Source organism: Nycticebus coucang, chromosome 21 (assembly GCF_027406575.1).
Source record: "Nycticebus coucang isolate mNycCou1 chromosome 21, mNycCou1.pri, whole genome shotgun sequence".
Taxonomy (NCBI): domain Eukaryota; kingdom Metazoa; phylum Chordata; class Mammalia; order Primates; family Lorisidae; genus Nycticebus; species Nycticebus coucang.
Window position 1 is genome coordinate 51,581,015 of NC_069800.1, and position 26,458 is coordinate 51,607,472.

The 26,458-nt window shown below is 40.4% G+C and overlaps 1 protein-coding gene across 1 annotated transcript in view; it reads left to right on the forward strand.

The window, feature by feature from the left end:
- STK4 (serine/threonine kinase 4) overlaps positions 1-26,165 on the forward strand; it is an 86,729-nt gene extending 60,564 nt beyond the window's left edge. Inside the window, exon 11 of the mRNA XM_053574281.1 lies at positions 22,030-26,165. Coding sequence (XP_053430256.1) covers positions 22,030-22,188 — 159 coding nt within the window. The 3' untranslated portion in view covers positions 22,189-26,165. The remainder of the gene's footprint in view (positions 1-22,029) is intronic.
- Positions 26,166-26,458: the final 293 nt, after the last annotated feature.

The window sequence follows — 26,458 nt, forward strand, 5'->3', positions numbered from 1 at the left end:
GTGCTGTGTACATTTGAATTGTAAAAACTCTTTAAGTTATGAGAAGGAAAGACCTTTATCTAATCCTTACCTACAGATAAGAGACTTCCAGTGATCAGATATTATCTAATCAGCATACTTTCTATGTGTAAAGCTAACAGTTGTTCTGAAAATCACCAGAAGAGATTCACTTTGCTAGTAGGGTGTGCTTTGGATATTATTACTTTTTAGCGGCACAACTGGAGTTTTTGGAATCTTGATTCTTGTAACAAACAAATTGAAGTAGCTTCCTGTGGAGCATTCATATGTTAAATGTACCTGCACTAGTCATGGTCACTTAGAATGTTTATATTTACAGAAATGTGGATAATAACCTCCAATAAACTACATGAGGCACTAGGAAAACTATGGGGAAAAAAAAAGAAAGAAATTTTAGGGAAGTGGAGTTAGGACTGAAGTAAAACTGAGTTTAAAATGAAGTAAAGTCAGAAAGTTTGCTGTCCATTCCCAGATACAGCAGGACCAAGCATAAGTTATTTTCACAAGTTAGGAAGAAGTGTTCCATTCCAGGTTCGAGTGGAGGTTTTCCACTTTTGGAAGTGCTGCTGAGACTGTCATTATAAACCACAACCCTTCTAGGATTAATTTAAAACAGTTCCTGGGGTGAATTAATATCTTGCAATAAAAATATCATATACAATCTGTCACATTATCTGTGGCAACTCTTCTTCGTGCCGGCTTAGTTAATGAGGGTAACAGCTGCCCAGAAGTTTATTGCTAAAAGAATGTTTAACAGTGGTACTATGAATTCAGCACTTTATATGAGAATAGTTATTGAGTTCCTGGAATTGGATCTATATATGGAGTCTTATGTACAGTGATACAGGTGGGGTGTCATGCACAGGGTTTCACCTTTTTATATTCTCACCACCTCTCTTCCCATCTTAGTTTTCTTCTTAGGGAAAATGAAAATCCCACAGGAAAGCCTGGTCTAGTCCTCATTCCCTGACTTCTGGCCTTCTCCATCACACTCCCTCTACTTCCCCTCCCCTCTCCATAGGCTTTACCTGGGCCTGACTGTGGCCTTAAGGAAAGGTTTTGTGTTAGACCAGGCGACCTTTCAGGTTTTGTCCAGTCCTAAGAGTCTTTGTTGCCACATCAATGAACTCTTTTGTAGCTATTCAAATGTGATAGAATAAATGAGCATTCAGAGTAAGAGGACCTTTCTAGGCTTGTCACAGAGGGACCGGGCAGCAGTACTTGTCCCATGGCTATAGATTACACTAAGCCTGGCGGGTATGGGGACTGGGGAAGGGAGAGCCAGTTTGGCCTGTGGACATATAATTTTTACAATTTAAGTTACTGAAATGCATATTAGATTTCCAGTTTACCACAGATCCTGCTGTTTGCTGTTTATTGTTTTATAACTGGCTTGTTGAGCTTATTTCTACTGCCTGTGCCAACTCCTGAAAATTTTTGTGTTTGTGACCTCTGATTTAACTAATCCCCAATTCAGGGACATTCAGGTGGCCTTCAGCTTTTTAATGGCAGTAAACATTGTTTTAATGAATATCCTTGCATGAGATCTCCTTAGAATTAATTCCACAAGTAGAAATATTAGGTCAACTGTTCATAAATTTGAAATTGTTAAACACATTGTTAGATTTTCCTGGTTTTGGTATATAAATTGCCAGTTTGTGTTATATATCTAATTTTCAATGGAATTCTTATTTTCCCGTTGATTTTAAAGAGTTCTTTATATCAGGTAAGATAATGAAGCTTTTAACATATGTGGTAAAGATATTTTCCAGTTTTGGGGCTTAGAAAAGTTTTTCACATTCTAAGATTACAAAAATATTAATCCCTACTTTATTTTATATATTTTTTTCTTTTTTAGTATCTAATCCATCTGGGTTTGTCTTGGAATGAGTAAGGTACCAATTCAACTTTATTTTTTTCTAAACAGCTAGCTGCTTTTCCTAATAATTAAGGACTTTAAAAATATATGGTTAGTTTAGAGTTACCAAATCTTGATAGCTTCTAGTATGTAAAAGTGGTTTGTATTTATAGATAGAAAGTTTCCAACTTAGACTTTGAGTTTGAATATTTTTCTGCTTTTAAAACCTCTAGAAAGGAATTGTGAACAGAACACTATATTGTTTTTGGCATTAACTTTAATGCATCTCAAGTAGGCTGATTCTACAGAAACTGATCCAAGTACTTGTATGTCTTGATGCCTTTTTGCCAAGCAAAATTGATTATTTCTAATCAAATAGGCCTTCAATGATAAACTGGAAAAAAGGTAAGGGGGTCTTCCTAAGCTGGTTGCAGATTATATAATTTGATGTTAAGTACAGTTCTTACTTTTCTCCTGAGTGCTTTCTCTTCTCTGGTTTCCAGTGGTCCATGCCTCTTATTAGTGGGGGTCTTTTGAGGAGCAAATTCAGATCCTTTTTGTCCAAGTCCTTGTAATTACATATTGAAATATTTTTCTTTCTTCTTTGCAGTTTGATAAATGGATATTGGGGTCTTTCTTTGACAGTTTTTCCTAGCTTTCTCTTGTATGATGAAATTTAACTGTGGGTTGAATTTGTTGTGCTGGTATATTTTCAACCACAGTGATGTGTTGCTCTTTCGCATAGATTTCCTTCATAGCTTCATTAGAGGAACTTAAAAATTCCTCTAGTTTGAAAATTTACCTCAATATCTTAGTACCTTAGCAGAGCCCTCTCTTGTAGTCTTATTCTTCTAAGTTAATATAGCGCCTTCAACGTAAATTTGATCATTGAAGCTTATTTTTAGGTCATGTTTTCAGGCAGGGAGACAGATTCTGCCCTTGTGGTTGAGGGGCAATGTACACAGTGGTTAAAGCCACTGGAATCATTCCATTAGGGTTCATAACCCATCTTCTTCACTTGTTATGTTACCTTTCTTATCGGTCAAATATGGACAAAATCATACTTATCTTGCAGGGCCTGTTGTTGAGTATCAAAATGAGCAAGTTGAGCATGCCAATCTGAAAATCCAAAAGTTCTGGTCCTACGCATTTTGGATAAGGGGTACTCAAGCTATAATGCGCGTGAAGCATTTAGGACATTGCCTACCCTGGAGTAAGAACTTAATAAATGATATTTTTCCTTTTTAGTGTTAGTTTGCTCTTCTAGAATGTTACAGTGCTGTTTTCCCCCCTCCTATTTGTAAAAATAATACTTGTACTTGCTCATTGTAGAAAGCATTAAAAGAGAAGCTTTAAGAAAAAAATGTCAGCTGGGTGTGGTGGCTTGCACCTGTAATCCCAGCTACTCAGGAGGTCGAGGTGGGAGGATTGCTTGAATGAGGAGTTTGAAGCTCCAGTAAGCTGTGATCATGCCACTGCGCTCTAGCGTAGGTTACATAGCAAGACCTTATCTCTTTGTTTTAATTGTTGGGGGTTAATTGAGGGTAAAAAGAGCCAGGTTACATTGATTGCGTTTGTTAGATAAAGACCCTCTTATAATTGTGTCCCACCCCCAAAAGGTGTGCCACACACTGTGATCCTCTACCCCTTCCCCCCTTCCCTCTCTTTACTCTCCCCTTCACCCACTTCCCATGTACTAGGTCATTAATTGTCCTCATAACAGAATTGAGTACATAGGATTCTTGCTTCTCCATTCTTGTGATGCTTTGCTAAGAATAATGTATTCCACTTCCATCCAGGTTAACGCAAAAGATGTAAAGTCTCCATCTTTTTTAGTGGCTGAGTTTTCCATGGTATACATACACCACAGCTTGTTAATCCATTCCTGGGTTGGTGGGCATTTAGGCTGTTTCCACATTTTGGAAAACAGCCTAAATAAACAGTCTAGTGCAAGTGTCCTATGGTAAAGGGATTTTTTTCTTTCTGGGTAGATGCCCAGTAATGGGATTGCAGGATCAAATGGAAGGTCTAGTTTGAGTTTTTATTTTTGTTTGTTTTGTTTTGTTTTTTATTAAATCATAGCTGTGTACATTAATGCTATTATGGGGTACAATGTGCTGGTTTTATATCCCATTTGAAATATTTTCAGCAAATCGGTTAACATAGCCTTTACCGCATCTAGTTTGAGTTCTTCGAGGATTCTCTAGACTTCCTTCAAAAAAGTTGTATTAGTTTGCAGTCCCACCAGGAGTGTAAAAGTGTTCTCTTCTCTTTTCACATCCACACCAACATCTGCAGCTTTGAGATTTTGTAATGTGAGCCATTCCACCTGGGGTTAGGTAATGTCTCAGGGTGGTTTTGATTTGCATTTCTCTGATAATTAGGGACAATGAGCATTTTTTCATATGTTTGTTAGCCATTGTCTGTCTTCTTTAGAGAGGTTCTATTCATCTCTCTTGTCCAGTGATATAAAGAATTGTTGAATCTTTATGTTGATTAATTTGAGTTCTCTGTAGGTCCTAATTATCAAGCTTTTGTCTGATTCAAATACGCAAATATCCTTTCCCATTGTGTAGGTTGTCTATTTGTTTTAGTTGTCTCTTTAGCTGCATAGAAGCTTTTCAGTTTAATTAAGTCCCATTTGTTTATTTCTGTTGCTGTTGTTGCAATTGCTGTGGAAGTCTTCCTCATAAAGTCTTTCCCCAGGCCGATAGCTTCAAGAATTTTCCCCATACTTTCTTTGAGGATTTTTATTGTTTTGTGCCTTAGATTTAGTTCTTTTATCCATCTTGAATCCATTTTTGTGAGTGGAGAAAGATGCAGGTCCAGTTTCAGTCTTTCACAGGTGGATATGCAGTTCTCCCAGCACCATTTATTGAGTAGAGATTCTTTCCCCCAGTGTTTGTCCTTGTTTGGTTTATCAAAGATTAGGTGGCCATATGATGTTAGTTTTCTATTCAGTTCCAAATAAGACCTTATCTCTTAAAAAAAAAAAAAAGAAGGAGAAGAAGAAGAAGAAAATGTCTCCTGCATTTCTTTCACTGCTACCCTCAGCAGTAATCCTAATTTACATTTTAACATATTTCCTTCTGGGCGGCACCTGTGGCTCAGTGAGTAGGGTGCCGGCCCCATATGCCGAGGGTGGCGGGTTCAAACCCAGCCCCGGCCAAACTGCAACAAAAAAATAGCCGGGCGTTGTGGCGGGCGCCTGTAGTCCCAGCTACTCGGGAGGCTGAGGCAAGAGAATCGCGTAAGCCCAAGAGTTAGAGGTTGCTGTGAGCCATGTGACGCCACGGCACTCTACCCGAGGGCGGTACAGTGAGACTCTGTCTCTACAAAAAAAAAAAAAAAAAAAGAACCAAACATATTTCCTTCTAGTTTTTAATTATATGTTATTTTACACAGCTGAGATCATCCTGTAAGTAAAATACCTTATGTTTTTCACTTAACATATTGTAAATACTTTCTCATATCATTTAAAACATTTATAAAATCATTTTTAATGTTACATAAAGCATTATATTATTTTGGTTGATTTAATCATTCTCTTTTATTTGGCATTTAGTATTTGGAGCTTTTTTTGTTTGGATTTGGGTTGCCTTTAGGTCATTCTAACTTACTAAGCCAGGCTCTTTGCCTGTCAACAAGGGGTTTAGGGGCTGAGGCTTCTGAGTTTGCTTTTTTTGTTGTTGTTGTTGTTTTTCTTGCCTGTTGAATATGTGAATTAAGCCAAGATTTTAACCATTAGAACCCTATTACTACCACATTTCTGGACAATCTCCAAGCTTGTTTGCTTTTTAAACTTTTTCTGATGAGTTTCTTTTTATACTTCTGTGCTAGAAGAAAGATGAATGGAGACTGTGATTAGTATTTAGGTTTCCTACCGACAGTACAGTGTGAATACCCAGGAGCTAGCCAGGATAAACACGAGTTTCACGTTAATGGATCTTTACTGAGGTAGTCACCCGGAGCAGTTTTTGGTGAGAAGACTATTCTAAATTGTTCTGGACAGAGTACACTATTTTTGTTTCAACTTCTTATTTTTCCTGTAAAGCTGGGTTTAAAGTATGTTGAGACTGAATTCATTTATACTTTGGAATATAATGAGATCTTGTACTCTTTCCTTTCAGAACACTAGCCAAGAACAACAGTCTGAAAAAGACATATATATCCAAAATTTGCCAGGAAAACCTGCTGTGTAGATATGCTTTCTGAGAAGCCACATGGCTAATGAATGTCGTCTTTGTCCCAGAACCACAGTAGCCTGGTTCTGCCAGTGAATCATGCTCGCTGATTTGAGCTTGGTTTTTAACTCAGTTATTGAAAATGGCACTAAGAGCAAGACTTGAACGCTTGTGGTTTATGACCCCAGGAGGTTACTTAAAATGGTATTAGCCTGTGTGAGCTTGACACTGTTTTCTGTTTCCTTTGTTTGGTTCTGTGACTGCTTGATCCCTGGCTGCTTGGCAGTCTTCTTTAAAGTTCACTCTTATGGCCAGTTGTTCTCGGATGTTAAAACAGAAAGACTGTTTTTATCTTAGCTAAATGGTGAGCCAAAGAGCTGAGTCCAGAATGGCTCAGAAGTGGATCCTAAGGAATGGAGTAAATAAGTATCTTGCTGCCTTAGGCCTTAGGTGTGATTGTCCTGAAGTCGCTTGGGTGTTGCTTCACTGGAAGCACATGTGACAAATTGGCATGTTTTGAATACCTAAAGCCTTTGTCTCAGTAAGCTACTTATCAAAGAATGATGGACTTTCAGGATTGAAAGGGTCTCTTATTTTTTTATCTAAGATTTAATGTTTTTTGTTGTTATTGTTTGTTTATTCATTTGTTTTGAGACAGAGTCTTACTCTGTTGCCCTGGGTAGAGTGCTGTGGCATCATCATAGCTGACAGCAACCTCTGTCTCTTGCCCTCAGCCTCCCAAGTACCTGGGACACAGGTGCCTACCATGACACCTGGCTAGTTTTTCTATTTTTAGTGAAAGAGGTCTTAAAGGGCATGTGTCTGAGCTCTTGGGGTAATCTCCAGCAAGAGGCATCATCCAACATTTTCTTTTTTTTACCATTAGATCCTGGGCTTTCCGACCCTTGCTACCATTTTTCTGGATGATTGCCATACTTGTTTCCTTTTTAACTTTTTTCTGATGAGTTTCTTTTCATGGTGAAAAGGAACCATTAATTTTCAGTGGTTAATATGTGAATACGCATATTAGGTTACATAAATTGCTTTGGTAAAGGTAAGGTCCACATGGTGGTTGAGCTCTTCACTCAGGAAGCGTGCCAGATACCTGCACCATGTACTTCCTCCAATGTTTTCTTGACTACCTCTGGTCATTTCTGAGAAGAGAGAATTCCATGAGTAGTCCTTATTATTGCTCAAAGCTCTATCTAAAAATATAACATTTATTAAATTTAGGCCTAAATTTGTCCCCAGGAAACTTGACATTTTGATTATTTCTCATAAAGACTTTGCAAAAGGTTGGTTGGGATTATCTGGATTTTCTATTTTTAGATGGAGAAAGCCACCCTCTCTTGTCCCTAATCACTGCATATTATGAGAACTTGACAGACTTGTGCTAGCTTATTTTTACTGCCACAAGCAGCTAAACTGTGGGTTCTCTGTTCTACTTCTGCCTCGCAAATGGGCTTTATTGGTGTCCATACTTCATTCTTTCTCGCTGCTTAACTGATATGGTGAGTGTGGCAGCAGCTTACCAGTGGTAGATGGGGTGATGTTTAAAAGTGTAGATTTTAAGGCTGGCCACAGTGGCTCATGTCTGTAATCCTAGCACTCTGGGAGGCGAAGTGGGTGGATTGCCTGGGCTCACCAGTTCAAGACCAGCCAGAACCAGAGTGAAACTCCATCTCCAAAAATAGCCAGGTGTTGTGGTGGGTGCCTGTAGTCCCAGCTACTTGGGAAGCTGAGGCAAGAGAATCACTTGAGCCCAAGAGTTTGAGGTCGCTATGAGCTATGACACCACGGCACTCTACCTAGGGTGACAAAGTGAGACTTCATCTCAAAAGAAAAAAAAAGTGTAGACCCAAGAGTCTTGATAGATTTACTTTTTTTTCTTCTCTTCTCTTTTTTTTTTTTTTTTTTTTTGAGACAGTCCCACTTTGTTGCCCCTGGTAAAATGCCATGGTGTCATAGCTCACAGCAACCTCGGACTTCTGGGCTCAAGCAATTCTCTTACCTCAGCCTCCCAAGTAGCCGGAATTATAGGCACCCACCACAACGCCTGGCTATTTTTAGAGCCAGGGTCTCATTCTAGCTCTGGCTGGTCTCGAATTCATGAGTTCAGGTGATCCATCTGCCTCAGCCTCCCAGCGTGCTGGGTAATATTATAGGTCTGAGTCACAGTGCCCAGCCTGATGCAGTTTTGATCTCTGCTACTTGCTGGCTGTGTAACCTCAGACGATTATGTAATTCTTCAAACCTCAAATTCTCCATCTGTAGAATTGGGTTAATAATTTATAGCTGTAAGATTTAGTGAAGATCAAGTGAGATTAATGCATTTGCAGCATTTAGTGTAATGCTTAGGACCACTAATAATGAACAGTTAAGGAATGTTAAAAGATGTCTGGCTTTGATTGTTGCTGCTGTTATAATTCCTATAATCATTACACGGTAGGTCTTTCACTCCTTCCTGCCTTTTCAATTAGGCAACATGGCAGAGCTTCGGCTTGCCCTCTCTGTCCTACCTGTCCTTTCTCTCTGTCGGTGCTCATTTTAACCTGGTTTACTGAGAGTAGCAGTGCTTCGTAAGAAGGGGCGTACACACCGTGCGGGGTCCTCCTTCCCTCACAGGAAGACGTTTCAGGAGTTATCTCAGGACTCTGCCGTGTTGCCAGATCTAGAATTTCAGCATTAACTTTAGTTTTCTTTTTTTCCTGTTTACAGAGAAAACATCTTTGCTTAATATCATGGTTGTCTCTGTTTGCAAAGATTATTTTATTCTTTGTGGCTTTATCATTTGAGTACATATTTTTAACAATCTAGCTCATTCTACTTTGTCCCTGTGGCCTGAATTTCTTAGTCCTTGATTTTGTTTGGTTTCATTCCAGATTAGTCTACTAGGTACCTCCTCCTCCAAGAAATCTTTATTTCATCCAAGATTTTTAATTTTTGGCATCAAGTTTTGGATTTTTAAATTCGCAATATCTGTAGTTATAGTCTGTTTTTCATTCTTATTATTTGTTTATGCTTTTTTCTCTCTCTTTTGATCAACCTCATCAGAGGTTTTGAATTTTTTTTTTTAACTAAAACCAGCTTTTGGTTTTGTTGATTCTTGCTATTGAGCTTTAACTTCTGAATTCTTTAAGTGATGTTCTGATCTTTTATCATTTTCTTCTTTCTCCTTTCCATGGTTTATTCTGATTTTTTTCTTTGGACAATTCAGCTTATTAATTTTCAGCTTATTGTCCTTTTTTGATAATATGCATTTAAAGATATAAAATTCCCTGTATATATTACTTTAGTTACCTTCCACAATTTTTGATAAGTTCTTGTTTTGTAAGGTCAGGTTTATTGAGGTTTAATTTATATACCATAAAATTTGCTCCTTTAAAAAATTTAATTATTATGGGTACATAATAGTTGAGTATCTTTATAGGGTACATACAATTTTTGATACAGTCATACGATGTAAGTTAATCAAGGTAATTCATATCCATCATTTCAGGAAACACTTAACATTTCTTTGTTAGGAGCAGTCCCAACTCCATTTTTTAAAGTTATTTTAAAATATACCCTAACTTAGTGTTGATTGTAGTCACTTTGTGTGCAGACAGATATTGTTAAGTCTACCTAATTATATTTTTGCTCCTGTTAATTTAATATACAATTTGATAAGTTTTATCAGATACACAATTGTGTAAATACCACCAAAATGGTAGTACATTTCTGTTAAATACCAAATTCCCTTATGCCCTGTTTTTTCTCCTATAGTTTTGTCTTTTCTAAAATGTCATATGACTGGCAGAATCCTTCGGTATATAGCCTTTTGCATTTGGCTTCTTTCATTTACCATACTGTTTTTGAGATTCATACATGTTGTTGTAAATATATGGAATTTGTTCCTTTTTATTCCTGAGTTGCTTCCATGATATGGATATACCAGGATTTGTTTATTCACCGTTAAATTTCAGTGGAAGAAAGGGAGGGTATTTTACTTCTGTATGCAGGGTGAAAATATACATATAAGACTATTCTGGATTTGAAAGTATCTTGGCAGTTTTCAAATTTAAACATTTACTTGGGTTTTTGCATTTTGGAGGCTTTTCCATTAATGGACAAACGTGCTCATGTGTAGTCACTTGCGCCCTTTGCTGTAGCAGTCTAGGTTTGCTCAGGAGATAGAAACCACACAGTAGGTTAAACGGGACGTTTACTGTAAAGAAGTGTTACCTATGATAAAAGAGTAACTATAAGATATGAGGATACTCTGTATGGCTTCCTAGGGCTGAGGAAGTATATGCAAAGAAAGACAAATTGCCAGGGGTTCAGAGCCCATTAGAGAAGTTGTGGTTCAGCCCATGGACTGGCAGACACGTTCTCTGGTTTGGCTAGACAGGAGCCTCGGGGCAAGCCTGAGCCTGCCTTCTGGATTGCAGGTGAGGAGCAGGCCATCAGCATCCAGTGATGTGAACACGTAGTAGGTCTGTGCCCTGGCTGGGGAGGAGGCTTTCAGAGCATGAGAGACATGTGGAGGCTTTGGTGTTCATGTCAACAGAGCTTTCAAAAGGTTAGGCTGGGCTGAGGCTGCAAGGTCATGGACAGACAAGTTCTAGGTTGTGGATGGGCCACCACATCTTCACTCCCACACTGCCAGTTCCTGTGCTGGACACTCAGGATGGCCTCTTCTTCCAAGCACTTCTGGGAAAGCTTCATACCACACACTCTTCAGAAGAGTGCTTATCATAGAGCATATGTAGAAGGGTGCATTTGGACCTTACAGGCAATCAATGAATGACTGGTATACTCTCATTGTTCCTTTTTTTTAAGGTGGAGTCTTGTAATGTTGCCCAGGCTCACCTTAAACTCCTGGCTTCAAGCAGTCTCCCTGTCTCAGCCTCCGAAGTAGTTGAGGTTACAGGTGTGAGCCACCACGCCTGGCTTCTCTCTGTTCTTTTTAAAGGAAATATTATTTTAAATCAAAAGCAGTAATAACTATAAGCTTGTGCTATTAACAATCAGACCCTTCCGAGGGGAAAAAACTTAATGAAAATTAGAATTTACAAAGTTTCAGATAACAAAGAATGTGTTTATAGACACATATAACTATACCTTTCCATGGGGCTTATCTGTATTATATACAAACTGTGGTATTGTCACTATTCTCTCCTCTCCCAGTTCTTAGAATCACATGTCCAAATTGTAAGTCAAACCCCAGATTAGAGGCACTTACTTTCCTTAAAATGCTTGTTCCCTGTAGAAAGCACTTAGGGTGCACATTTTAAAGAATGATTTCACACTAGAGAAGCTAAGTGTTCTTAACTCTGAGTTTAGATGAGCTGACTGCTTGAAATATAGTGATCATTACTTTTTGAACCAAAAATCTAGGACACGTGCATGGTCTTTACAAAGAATTTTTTCTGGTTTATGAATTTACACATTTGAAAAGTATTATCATGGCATAAATAAAGTCACATTTAATTATCTATACCAATTAAACCCTGCTGAAAGAATAAAGGACTATCCCCAAATATCTAGGACATATACATATTAATGCTTTTATAGAATATGGATTAAACCTATCTTTTCTAGGCAGTGTTAAGCCAGAAAAATAAAAGAAAAAGTCATTAAAAACGCCTTGTAAAAATTATGTGGTTCTGGCCGAATTGAAAATCTTATACACGTATACCCACGAATCTACACCTAACTTATGTTTTTGACAACAGTTTTTTTTTTTTTGACCTAAAACTCAGGGGTTTTAGGTCCTGATCCTTTATGGCCACTGCAGAAAGATGCTGATATGCCTTGCAGATAGAACTTGTCTGCTTTTGTGGAAGAATTTCTTTGTCCCCCCTGCCCCTGTCAAAGGATTGCTTGAGAGGATATTTCTGTTTGCATATTTAGGTTGTGAATCTCTGACCCTTCATTACCTGCAAGTTGCTAATAGTTAGGCTTACAGAATTTTATTCACTTTGTGGAAACTGAATGAGCTGTTTACCTGCGAGTTTTCCCACTTTAAGAAAGTCCGAATTACAAAAAATGAGGCCTGCAAAGTAGCTTACTCGGAATTTTCATTTGCATTTTTGACTAGCTTTCTGTAAACATTTTGTTCTTTTAGTGGGTTTAAAATTGGATCCTACTTAGTTTGAAGATACATTTTAAGACTGCGTCTATTAAATAAAGTGAAATCAATTTGCATTTTAGCTTTTCAGGATTTTGCTTGGGATTCTTTGGGCTTCTTTATTTGGCAGGAAGAGCGAGAAGAAGGCTGCTGTCTTGGAAATTTCCAGCCCAAGAAAGTGCACAGAGGCATAGCTTATGCAGATTCTTATGTGATTAGCTAGCTCTTTTCCTGAATTATTAAGCTACATTAAAGCAGCAGCTTGGTGCAGTTGGTGTTTTAGGTTTTCGTATCTTCTGAAAGATTAATATCCCTACAAGGATGAGGTTACTTTTGATGTCTCCCTTTAGTGCTTTCAAACATCAAGAGCATCACATTTACCTTTGTTCTTGTACTCTACTTTCTGTAGGCATTAACAGTTATTCCAGGAGGTTTAATGTGTGTTTACTAACTTCCTAAAAGTTTTCCTCTAACATGTTGACTTCCTTTTGTGTGAAAGTTTTACACCAATTGATAGCTATGGTAAATAGTCTTCTCTTGGCCCAAGACCCCAGTGGATGCTTGAAAGCATGGATACCACTGGGCCAGTTGCCATCAGTTGGAACACATTCCTGTTCATTGAGTGTTGCACCCGCAAACTTAATGCCTTTTCTATCTTTTTTTTTTTTTTTAAAGATAGGGTCTTACTCTGTGGCCTGGTTAGGGTACAGTGGTCATAACACAGTTCACCGCAACCTCAAATTCCTGGGCTCAAGTGATCCTCCTTCCTCAGCCTCCCAAATAGTTGGGACTACGGGCATGAGCCACCACACCTGGCTAATTTTTCTACCTTTTGTAGAGACAGGGTTTTGCTCTTGCTTAGGCTGGTCTTGAACTCTTGGCCTCAAGTAAAGTGCTGGATTACAGGGGTGAGTCACTGTACCTGGCCTCCTTTTCCATCTAAACTCACCACTCATCATACACTGTGGTTGTAACTTTTGCAGATTGAGGTATGACAGTAAAATTAGCATGAATTCTCTTTTGTTCTTCACAATTTCACAGATAGAAGATGTAGTCTTAACTGTAGTCTTAGCAACCTTACTTTTTTTTTTTTTTATTATTAGTCCAGAACTTTTACCTTTTCACTTAAAGGAAGTGCTTTATGGCTTCTGTTTGGCATATCCAAATTGCCAACATCACTACTTCTATACTTTGGGGCTATCTCTAAGTTAAATAAGAGTTCCTTGAACACAAATTGCTACTCATACTGCAACAGTTTTCTGAGAAGCAGGAGGGTGACTAAGTGATTAATGGGTGGGTAGTATATACAGTGTGGATATGCTGGACCAAGGGATAATTCATATTCTGAGGGGGACAGAGCAGGACAGTGCACGGTTTCATCAGCCTACTTAGAACAGCACACAATTTAAATCTTATGAATTGTTTAGTTTGAAATTTTCCAGTTAATATTTTTGGGCATCAGTTATTGGGTAATTGAAACCTCAGGTAAGAAGGGACTACTTAAAAATAGAATTCTTCTTATAGAATTATCATAAACCACAACTAGAGTGAATTTTTATGTTCATTTTTCCTTGTAACTTTTATTGTAACCAAGACACTGAATAAGCTGTTCATTTTGATTTTGGCATGCATGGGTCAATTTTGAGTAATTGACACAACCTTATTTAACAGACTTATATTGTCCTCCTAGGTTTAAGGTATTGATTATATACTTTCAAAGCTTCTGAAAGTTGTGTCTTACTAGTGATTGAGAGGATTTAGTAAAAAGTCGGTGTATCATTTTCAAGTAAAGGCTTAGGGATTTATTTATTTATTTATTATTTATTGAGAATTCTGCTGGCTTCTCTGAAAATATATTAGATATAGTCTTTATTCTCCAAAGGCTTCCACTTTAGTAAAAGACAAAGGTATTAGGGTTGAGAGAGGAGTCGGAGCTTGAGGTGAGTGCAGGGTTGAATGGGGCTGTTCTGGAAGCAGAAGACGGAGTTAACATTCAGCGGAAGTGTGGAAGCGTGGAGGTCTGGAAAAACATGGCAGCTGAAGGAATTTCGGCAGTTATTGACACATGAGCTCCTAAGTGTTTTCATTTATTTAACCTAATTTTATTAGCTGTCTGTGTATCAGATGTGTTATTTGAAATAAAATTTGCATTTCATCTGTAAAATCTCTACCGTTCATACCTTTCTCTGAATTAGAGTGACTACCCCTTCTCTGTGCTATAAAGATATAAAAAGATAAGCTCCTCTTCTCAGAGACGGTGAGCCAGGGATGTGTCCTTCTCTCAGTTCTTGTAGCTTATATTGCCTTGACACAGAGTCAGCCAGGCTTTGCAGGTAGACACAGTGGGGCTCGTGGCTTAACTTGCCCACTTACAAGTTCTGGGATGGTGGCATATTTCTCTCTCGCCTCAGGTCCTGCTTCTGTGGAGGAGGAGTAATACATGGTACCACTTACTTCATGTGAGGATTGCTCCAGACAATGCACGTAGGATGTGGAGCACGGTGCCTAACACATAGCATTCAATTAAAAGTAGCTCTAGGCTGGGCACAGGATCATGCCTGTAATCCTAGCACTCTGGGAGGCTGAGGTGGGTGGATTGCTTGAGCTCAGGAGTTAAAGGTCAGCCTAAGGAAGAGCAACACTCCATCTCTACTAAAAATAGCAAAACTAGCTGGGCATAGGGGCAGATGCCTGTAGTCCCAGCTACTGGGTAGACTGAGGCAAGAGGATCACTGGAGCCTAAGAGTTTGAGTTTGCTCTGAGCTATGATGCCATGGCACTCTACTGAGGGCGATGGAATGAGACTCTTGTCTCAAAAAAAAAAAAAAGAAAGAAAGAAAACCAACAAAATAGTTCTAATTATTGTTCATGATCACTGCCACTTACTAAATGCCTCTGACTGTAGTTTGTTTTTATGACTTATCTACCTCATTCCTCTCCTTCTAGTGTGAGGGGAGCCTGCCGTGTACTTTTTTTGTCCCACTCTTTCTCGTCCCCACCCCTCTAATCATTCTATCCCTGCCTGATACAGTAGTGCTGGCTATGTCTTTATAGTTAAAGATGTAATTCTAGGTAGCTCCCAGTTATTCATTGGCTTTCTGGTATATACCAGACACTATGTTATTTCCCAGTGCCCCTGCACCACAGCTTCCCTTATAGGGAAAAATGAAGAAACTGGGCCGCAAATTAGATAGCTTACCCAAGGGCAGATCTCTTATGGATCTCACAGATCTGTATGACTTAAAGCCATTACTTTTGCCCCTGAACTTGCCTGTGTCTCCGACAGATATATTGCCATTTATATTCCTCTTGCCCAGCAGTATCCCTGGCTTTGTTTAGCTGCCAGTAAAGTTGGTTGATTTTTTTTTTTTTTTTGTGGTTTTTTGGCCGGGGCTGGGTTTGAACCCACCACCTCCGGCATGTGGGACTGGTGCCCTGCTCCTTGAGCCACAGGCACCACCAAGTTGGTTGATTTGATTTGAATCAAGTTCAGCAATCTTGAACCCTGAGGGTCACTGCACCTCAGCAGCAGTGCCGTGGCTGTAGTGGACACTTGGTATTTTTACGTGAACAAAGGCAGCCACGTCGCCATTTTATAGATGAGGAAGCCAGCTCTCAGGGAGGACAAGTAACTTTCTTTAACTCACTCATCACCACTAGCTGTATTTTGAGCGTGAGGGCCATTTGAAACATTGAATGTCAGCTACATTCTTAGTCCTCTCAGTCTTGTACATTTTCCTCTTACACATCCCTGTTCTAGAAGCCCTTTAGGTTTCTTCCAGTTAGTTGTCTCTTTCAATTCCTTGTTGTATGACTTCGGTTAAAGTACGTGCTCACTCTTATCCCCATTGACTTCATCTGTAAAGGGAGGATAATAATGATGCATACAGATTGATTAAATGAAATAGTGCAGAGAAAGCACATAGTTTAGCACCTAACCAGAAGTAATTTGCATACTTCTTCCGTTTCCATATGTAGAATCCAGCAGTAAAGCAGCATTGTATCCTGCTGAAAAAGAGTGAGGTTGACCTTAGAGTAACAGAATGTCTACGTTAAGATGAGACATTTACAGAGGCCATACCTTTTAAGAGAAATCTCATCTGCATATCTATTGTTGCCTTTACTTGCCTTGATGTCCTTTCCTAGGCATCAAACATCATGAGAGTGGGTAAAGGCTGTGGTGAGTGAAGTCTAGGTGTTTATGAGACAGTAGTGAGTAAGAGTGACCGCAGATCAGCAGTAATGTGGTGATGGGTGTTGGCGGGAGTCTGTCAGACTCATCCTTTCCATTTACCTAAGACTGGTGTGTTGATTACCTTCAAGTGGTCTAGAAATTCTTAAAAAACACGATTAAGAGGCTTATTTTAGCCTCTGTAATCCTAGCCCGCTGGAGGCCAAGGCGGGTAAATTTCTTAAACCCAGGGAATTCGAGACCAGCCTGAGCAAGAGCAAGACTCCATCTCTACTAAAAATGAAAAACTGAGGCAAGAGGATCACTTGAGCCCAAGAGTTCAAGGTTGTTGTGAGCTCTGTATGATGCCACAGCATGCTACCCAGGGTGACAAAGTGAAATTCTCAAAAAAAAGTGGGGCGGGGAGTGTCTTATTTTAGTTTCTCCTTCCTTCTGTGACCTCTCCCCAGAAAAGAGTCAGAAATCCTTAGGCTTGGTCTGTTCTGTTTAGAATAATCCACCTTTAGTAATGAGTCTGTAGTTCTAGGGCTGACATTTATTTTGTCTTGTCCAGAAGGAACATGTATGTTAATCTGTTGATGACTCATTCTTTCCAGAATGCAATTTCTTCTAGTGGATGTTCTTTTTTGTCTGAATAGAAAATTAAAATGAGCATGCCTTTAGAGATGACTGGCCTTGGGCTGGAGACCTGGTTCTTATCAGTCAGTGCAAAACAGGCCAGGCACTTATCCCTATAATCCTAGCATTTTAGGAGGCCAAGGCAAGAGGATCACTTGTGGCCAGGAGTTTAAGACCAGCGTGAGCAAGAGCAAGACACTGTCTGTACAGAAAGTTAGAAAAATTAGCTGGGGGTAGTATTGTGTGTCTATAGTCCCAGTTACTTGGAAGGCTGAGATAGGAGAGTCACTTCAAGTTGCAGTGAGCTACATTAATGATACTGCTGCACTCTAGCCCAAGTGACAGAGCGAGACCCTGTCATCAAAAAAAAGAGAGATTTTCATTAGGTGAGCAGAGGTCTCCTTCAATGTCAAAAGAATGTTGAGGAGAATCACCTTTAAGTTTAAAGGCTCCTTGAGGGAAGAACTCACTTATTCTACACTGAGTCCTTTCAGTGCCTACCCAGAGCCTTGTTGCACGGTGGTGCTCAGTGTAAAGCTTGCTACATTGGTTTCAGTGGCTTTCATTATTATTTGACTAGAAATGAAAGGTAATTTATTCACTTCTTCAGCAGGCATTATGTTTAGCAGAGTGAACAAGACAGACAAGGTCATTCCCTCATAGAACTTATTTCCTAGTAAGAAAACTTATTTCCAAGTAAAAGAAAATAAATAAAAATAATTACAAGATGGTTGTTTTGAAGGAAATAAACAAGTGGCTGAGATAGTAATGGAGACGAGGCAACCTCTCTGGATAAGAGGGTCAGACGGCTTGCATTCTCCAGGGAGTTGACATCTGAGCTAAAACCTAAAGGATAAGGAAGAACTGGCCCTGAGCCAGCAAGGCAAAAGGAGCATTAACTCCATAGATCACTGAGGCCTGTTTAAGGATCTGAAATAAAGAGTAGCTGGAGGGTCCCAAGCAAAGGGGAGAGTCGTAGGCCATGAAGTTGGAGAGGAGGCAGGGGCCAGCCCTCGTTGGCCCTGGTGAGTTAGATTTTATTCTAAGTGCAGCAGGAAACATGAGGGTGATGTGATCAGATTCATTTCTGTATTTTTAATTATGTTTGTTGCTGTGAGATGATGGTGGCCTGTGGCCTAGACTGTGATGGATGGAGATGGAAAAAAGTGGCTGGGTTCAAGTTGGGCCAGAATTTCAAGAGATGAGATTAACAGGACTGCTGAAGGACTGCATGTGTTGGCAGGAGAGTGGTAAAGGAAAGAGCAGAGCCGGGGTGGCTTTGGGCACCCATGAGGGTGGTGGCACCATTCCTAAGAAGGAAAACAAGAAAATACGGAGAAGACATTTGGGCTGAGGGAGAGATGGGACTCAAGAGTTTTGCACTGGTCATGTTAAGTTACAGATTTCCATGACATAATCAGGGGCAGAGACACTTCAGTATGCTCTGACCTGGATGCACATATGAAGCTGGAGTTCAGGGAATTCTGGGTTAGAGATCTGAATGTGGAAATCAGAGTATAGAGAGGATTTAATGGTAAGGGCTAGGTGAGATACTAAATGGTGATACTTTCCTTACCCAGTGAAGATAGCTCAAGCCAACCTATGTGGCTGCTTTGAGGATTTGCTCCTTTGGGATGTTGACTACTGCAAAACTGTAGAACTGCAATCATTTTACTGCAAGATCTCCATTCGAAATGTATTTATGCTACCAAGGATCAGGAAGGTGAAATGCTATACTTGGCGCCATAAAACCATTGTCTGAGCTTGTTTTTCAGAAAAATCCATATCTGGATGGTGTGACCGAGTCATCAGCAGTGCCTGGCTGGCTGTGTTCTAATAGGTCAGGTGTAACTTAAGCCCCAAAGGCCTTATGACACTGTAAATTAGTCTGAAGGTGGCTGAGATGAAGGAAAGGTGCTTATTGCCCCCAGATTAGACTTAAGGGCAAAAAATTGCCTAGAAATTGGAAACCTATAAGATGCTTGGACCAGAGAAAGGCAGCAAATTCTCAAAATTGTGAGAATTTTACAAAACGAAAAAACAAGATATAAGATCATGCTTACCAAATTCAAGGATTTGTAAGAAATACCCAAGTAGCTTCTTTAGGATGGCTCAGTCCTGCACCTCAGTCTCCAAGGGAGTCTGTTACGTACCTTTGGGTTGGGGCTGGAGAATCTGTTTGTAACACATCATTATGATGCAGTAATCCACAGATCCTACACTGAGAAATACTGAGTCTGGAAAAACCTCTAAGATCATCCAGTCAGCCCTCTCTCACACATGAGGAAATTGAGGCATAAGAAGGGAGAAGGGGCTGGCCCAAAGTTGTACACAGGTTGGAAAGTCGGTGCAATTCCCATAACTTATATTTCTTCCTTTCGCAGTTTATTCTTCATCCTAATGGGTGGGTAAAAACCCCGGCCTGCTTCTCAGTTCCCAGCTCCCCTTCCTTCACTCTGTTTTTCCTTTCGCCCCCAAAGCACCTTCTAATGTAAGAATAATTTACTAGTTTACTGTATTTATTGTTATTTTTCTGGTCTCACTAAAATGTAAGCTTCTCAATGGCAATGGTTTTTGTTTTTTTTTTTTTTCACTAAAGAATCTTTTGTGTCTCAAACAGTGCCTGACCCCTATATAGTAGATGTTCAGTGAATATTTGGTAAATAGTTGCAAAATATTTTGTTAATCTATAAATAAGTTATGGGCTTTGTGCAAAGTACCAGCCTTTGGGCATTGTTAGCATGAAATAGTGGAGAATATTTTCTTTTTCACTTGTTTGATTCTAGCTAGAGGTTATAGGAACAGCTTATTTATGGAAAATCAGAGACTTGCCAATAATATCAACAATAACAATGGTATGAATTGTTATGTAACGATAACAGTAGTGATACTGGCCATTCATGGAGTGCTTACTATCTGCCTGTTATCTCTTCTAAGTCTCATTGTAACCGAAGGGTGGAGGAACTAGCATTGTCTATTTTCCAGAGGTGAAAACTGAAGCTCAAGAGGTAAAATTACTTGTTCAAGGTTACACAGCCAGTACAGATTTAGCGTCCGTACTACCAAAGAGTAAGTTCTTTAACTCCCAGTAACATTCAGTATTAGGTTTGGGGAGTTTTTCCTTGGGGGAAAGAAATCGAAATGCTAAAGACTAGGCAAGCTGAGCACTCTTTGGGGTGTCCTTGGGCCAAGAACACCAATCTCTAAGGTGGTATAAAACCACAGGCTGGCAGGAAAGATGCATTTTTTTCAGCCCAATGAGCCAGCATTGCCCCACATTCTCAAGGCTTTCCATTCTCACATTACAAAGAACCTTTCATCTTGAACTATTAGGCTTTTCTCACTTCTCAGACAACCTCACTGAAGCAAGCCAAGGAAAATTCCTGTGGTGACAGGTCACAAAACCATTCCTAGGGAGGCCACTGTAGCACTTCACGCTGGTTCACACCCCCCATGAGGGGTAGGCAGAAAGAGACTCCTTCACCCACCTCCTGGACCACTTTCCTGTTGAGGCCTCTGGAGGGCGGAGGATCGTGATTTTCTAAATATGGGGACAACAGACCACTTGTAAGACTTGGGGGGAGCCTTGGGTTCTTGAAACACTGCATGTATTTCACTGGCAGTGGATAACATGGGCATTCATTCCCACCCCGCCAGCCAAGAATGGCCATGCCTAGAATCTACACATCCGGCAGGGAGCCACTTGCCCCATAGTTGCAGCATTGGTGGAACACGGGTGCCCTCCTGGGCCTCAGTGAAAAGAGGGTTGTGACACCCACTGCCATTGTTAAGCACATAGCACACCAGGTACCTTGTTAAGAATTTTATAGCCATGATCTCATTTAATTCTTATAATCCCCATGATGAGGCACTCTGGTCCACTTCTGTAGATGAGGAAGGCCTGGAGTGATTGTTAACTTGCCAGAATCTCATGAGGTTCACCAGGCAGAGCCATGTTTTAAACATAAGTTGAATGAGTTGTAAAACTTTGCTAGTGTGCTCTTCCATAATACTGATTAAGAGCTTGGAGCGACACTACTTGGCTTTGCGTCTTGAGCCTGTCTGGGAGACAATGGACAGGTTACTTAGCCACCCTCTCCCTAGGCCTGTTCATCGATATCATGGAGATAATATATCATAGGGTTGTTGTGAAGATTAAATAAATCAGCACGTGTGAAGCTATAAATGCTAGCCATTATTCTTAATTTATATATCAAATCCTTTTTTTCCTCTGGATAATAGAAACTTAATCTCAGAAGTTTCAGGGTTTCTCCAACTACCCATCCCCTCCGCTCAACCCTGCCAGGAGTTGTGTCTATATTCTGAAGAGGCTTAGAGGGGTGCCTGGCATATATTATCATTACCCCCCCAGTAAATATTAGTGATGATTGGAATGATAGTGCCAAGATAGGGTTGTGTAATTTAGCCTCCTGGGGAACAAATCAGACTCAAATTTGTTCCCCAGGAGACTCAATCCAGACAGTGTGTCAGAGCTGGAAAGGACCATGGACATTGTCTGGCCTGGCCTTCTCATAGGAATAGGAAAACTGAGGCTTTAAGTGGGAAGGCAGGCGAGGAGGAGATCATCAGATTCTCAGTCAGCCACAGCCTCTGTGGTGTGACATCCCAAAAGAGAGATGGGCACTGTCCAGACACTGTCTAATGGTGAGGACAAGAAGTGGGAGGCAGCGTTATTTTGCATATAGCAAGTTACCATTATTTTTAAATGCCCTAATAGTGAATTTATGTTAATTTAATTGAAAAGATAGAGGAGGTGAGAGTATTACTAAGTCCCTGGTCAGAGCTCGTTAGATCAAAGAAGTTAGCACTTGAGAACTTTTCTAGGGATTGTCTAGAAAAGCTTTGAGCTGTGCCACTCATTGGAACGAACTGTCACTTTCCAGCCACTAGTCCACCCCTGCGTGGTCTGACCTCAGTGCCCTCCTTTGTCTCCCGTCCCTCTGGGTGCCTGGGAAGCCCGGGCTTCACTGCCATTCTGCCCTCAGCCTGGGCTTTGTCATGGCTGTACTTTGCACTTCTCTTCCAGCTTAAGAGTTGGACAGTGGAGGACCTTCAGAAGAGGCTCTTGGCTCTGGACCCCATGATGGAGCAGGAGATTGAGGAGATCCGGCAGAAGTACCAGTCCAAGCGGCAGCCAATCCTGGACGCCATTGAGGCGAAGAAGAGGCGGCAACAGAACTTCTGAGCAAGGCCAGGCTGGGAGGCCCCCTCCACCCAGGCCTTTGGTGAATTCTGGACTGCACGCCGCACACCTGTTAGCCAGCACTTCTGCTCTGTTGTTTCTCCGCAGCACCTTTGTGAACTCAGGAATGTGCGCCAATGGGAAGGGCTCCCTTGACAGTCAGCATGCCATTTTGATGTGCGTATTTACATAGGTCAGGTACATTACTTCAGAGGATTTGTATTGGCGCTTTTAACTCAGAGTTTTAAACCCCAGGACCAGAGACTTCTAGTTGAGTGATAGCTGGGAAAATTTTACATTGTCTTTTTGTTTTTATTCTCCCAATGGCTTTCAATTGTTCTTTCTGGAAGACTTTTTAAAAATATATAAATATGCATATATATATATATAAATTATAAATAGATTGCCCACTCAGTGTGGTGGCATCTCTGTACAGGTACAGTTTTAAACAGTTTGCCTCTCTTCTGTAAGATTATGGTACTGTGGAACATGAGGGCAGGGGACACCAGGAGGCTGTTAGGAAGTCATGGGGTCCCAAGAGCCAACCTCACCCTTTGCAGGGCTGCTTTAAAAATTAGGTTTGGGACAGTCCTTTCACCATGGTTTTAGCCTTGTGTGGTCACCACTGGCTCCTGGAGCTATTGGTAATCCAGGCGCAAGCCTTGAGAGTTTGTGTTTACTCTTTTGAGTCCCAGAGAAGCCTGGCATCCTCTTTGCAAATTGGCCTTTGCTGTTTCAGCTCCTTTCATCCATGTCCACTCGCCCAGCTGCCTAAAGTCACAACACAGATACTGCCCAGTGCCTTAAGAGGAGACATGATCAGTGAGGGGACAGGCCTGCCAGGAACTCTCAGCAAACGTGCAGTCCACAAAAGGGAAAAGGTTTCTGACACCCTAATTGTTTGTGTGACAATTATACACGTGGCATTTTGCTCCACGTTCCTTACAGACTGGAGTAGAGGGCATTGCTTTTGTGACCCAATTCAAATATGTGACTGTTTTCTTTTTTCTTTTACTGCTAAGGGGTCTGGAAAGGGTAAATGAATCTCAGACTCAGATTTGTTCCCCAGGAGGCTCAATCCAGACACAATGTGTCAGAGCTGGAAAGGACCATGGAAATCGTCTGACCTGGCCTTCTCATAGGAATAGGAAAACTGAGGCTTTGGGAGGGAAAGTGACAACGGCCCAAATCATCAAGCAAGTTAGAGTAAGAGCTGGGACTAGAACACAGGGTCTTCAGCTCTGGGCCACTGGGCCAAGCAGCCCTTTTTATGAGGGAAGACTTGTGTCCATTTCATTTCAGTTATCCCAGGGAAACCAGCTGACAGAAACTTGCTCTCTCCTTGCCTCTTTGGTGAGTGAGCTAGCTGTGAAGAATTTGCTCAGAGGAGCCAGTGATCCCCTTTCTGCATTTCCACAGGGCTCTGTGAAAGACAGCACGGAACCATCCTCCTGCAGCTTTGGCTCAAGGCCACATGGCATTTACTCACACAGCAAAGTTGGGTGGAAGTTGGGAAAGACAAATATCTCCTTATTTCCCCCTCATACCTGTTTCCCTCAGCTAGGGGAGCGATGACTAGGTTGCACCTCAGGATACTGTAATTTGCCTTCATAATTGCTTTTGCTCCCTACACCTGGGAATCAATAGAAAGGGAATGTTCCTTTTCTGTGACCAGATTCTGTTCTTTGCAGTTAAAGCAATTAAAAAAAAAAAAAATACAAGAGGCAGTTGTTGGTCTTTGGGGTTTGGCCACTGAAGTAGTTATGTGCCAGATACAGAAAATAAAGGACAATTTGTGGATTTTGCTGGAATAATAAAAGGCAGCTAGTATTTGTTGACTACCTATTATATGACAGGCACTGAGCTCGGTAGGGTCCAGAGTTACAAATAATGCTGTGAGTTAACTACTTTATCTCCATTTCACAGATGAAGACATGGATTTGGAAAGAAAGGTTCTTTCTCTACTAGGCAGTACAGCAGGAAGGCTGATCAGTGATAGGATCAGGATTCAGGGCATCACTATATGAGATCAGTATTTGTAGGAAAAAGGAAAGTCACAAGTCTCTTTAAAATAAAGTGACCACCTTTTCTTGCTCAGACTAAGGCTCAAAGTAATGCCAGTCCAGCTGGCATTTTTAGGTTGGAAAACAGCTGGATCGATAGTCCATTCTAACAGCCAAGTGATTTTTAAAAACCAAAGTATCAAGCACATAATCCCCCATACCATTTGCTATACTAATTAGTAGTTCTGTGTCAGTCTCTCTTTTTTTAAACAGAGAACTTTGCACTTGGCCAGACAGGAGGAGAAAGCACATTTTCTCCCTTCCTAAGCTAGATGCAAGTAAAAGAAAGTTCAGTTTTCCCCTATAAATATTCTTGGGTCGTAAACCTTAATCTGGAGTTTATTTTGTTCCAAGCATATGTGCACCTGATGTGTTGGGTCCAACAAAGTCTGTTGCTCACAAGTCTTGGTAGATAGAGCCCTTTGTTTGGATGAGAGAAGTTTCCTGCCAAGGTGTATTTGTTTTCTTGTGACCAAAAGGCCGAGAAGCAGGTCCTAGTAAACTTCCCTTGGATGCTGAATTCAAGATAGATCAGCTTGCTTTCATTGAGCCCTGAGCTTCAGTCATTGCTTGAGCATTTGTGACTCAAGCTTCCAGGGAACTCCAAGTCTCTCAGTTCTCTGCTTCTAAGCAAAAATGCCCTAATGATGTCTTCTAAAAAAAAAAAAAAAATCTCAAATTCTCTAAGAATATCTTAATTACTATCCCATCAGTAATTTTGAAGCACATTCCTATTTCCTTCCAGCCACCAAGTGGATAGATGAATGTTTGACAGGATTAGGGAATAGATGGATGAATGGATAGATCGGCATGTGTCCATAGATAAATAGGACCAGTAATCTGAGAACTGTAGCTTTGATTCCTTGAGACTATCGATCTTGATTCAGGAAGTATTTGTTTAGCACCTACCAGATGCTATAAATTCATTATACCATTTAAAATTCAGTAGCTCTTTTCAGCATCAGCAGTGAGAGCGGTGATACCATTATAGATCCTATGGCTATTAAAGGGCTAATGACAGGATATTATGAACAACTTTATGCTTATAACTTCAACATAAATGAAATGGACAATTCCTTAAAAAATACAAAGTACCAAAGCTCATTTAAGAAGAAATAGATAATCTGAATAGCCTATATCTGGTGAAATTTAAGAGTCACATACCAATGGGGGCAGGCCAGGAACATATCCCTGACCACCCCTAACCCCCGCCAATTGGTTTGCAACTGTTTTTAATAGCTCTGGGAGATAACAGGTATTATTGTCCTCATTTTACAGACAAGGAAACTGAGGCTTACAGAGAGGAAGTCTGTTGCTCAAGGTCATGTGGCCTAGAGTATGGCAGGGCCAGGATTCAAGTCTAGGTCTTCTGATTCTTACTCCAGTGTCCTTTCTAGCATATACCATGTTGCCTCTAAAGATTGCAGCTCCTCATTTACTGGAAAATTGTTCCTGCCCAGTTCACATCTTCACTCCACCCCACCCTGTCTTTGTGTTTTCATCTGGTTTATATTCATTGTCTTTGGAACACATGTTCTTGTTTGTGTTTGGAAAAAAAATCTCTTGTACCAGCTTGCACTCGGACCAACTTGGATTAAAGACAAAAGCTTAAATGCTGTTGCTGATGTACAATTAAAAAATGTGAAATTTGTAGCTTTAACTTTTTGTAACAAAAACTAATTACACTGGCTTATGTGCTGATTTGAAATGCTATTTTGTAAGATTTGGATGTAAATAATCAGTTGAGGTCAGCAGTTTGTATATGTATAAGACATAGTTCCTCCATCGTCCTTCATCCTTTTTTTTTTTTTAAAGATTGAGATGCTTCCTATGAGCTTTTATGTTAGAATTGTTCTCCCTCCTTCTTTCTTCTTATACCTTGTCACCTGTTTTAAATAAACTGTCCTTTGGACCACATACTATTCCCTTTTGAAAAATGAGATTCTCCATATATAGCCTGGATAATGGTGCTGGGAACGATCTTCATGACATGACTCGGTGGTGTGTTTACTCTAAGGTCCAAAGAAGGGGAGAGGTAGGTAAACGTTTGTTGGGCACCTACTGCGTGCCAGGTACTGAGCTGGTTGTCAGGGACATAAAGATGAACCAGACACAGTTCTCGCAGAGCAGTTGGGGAGTCAGCCAAACCCCAAAGCACACAGTATTGGAAGAATGAAGGTAGAAGGAAGTACACGGCCTGCGTACACCCA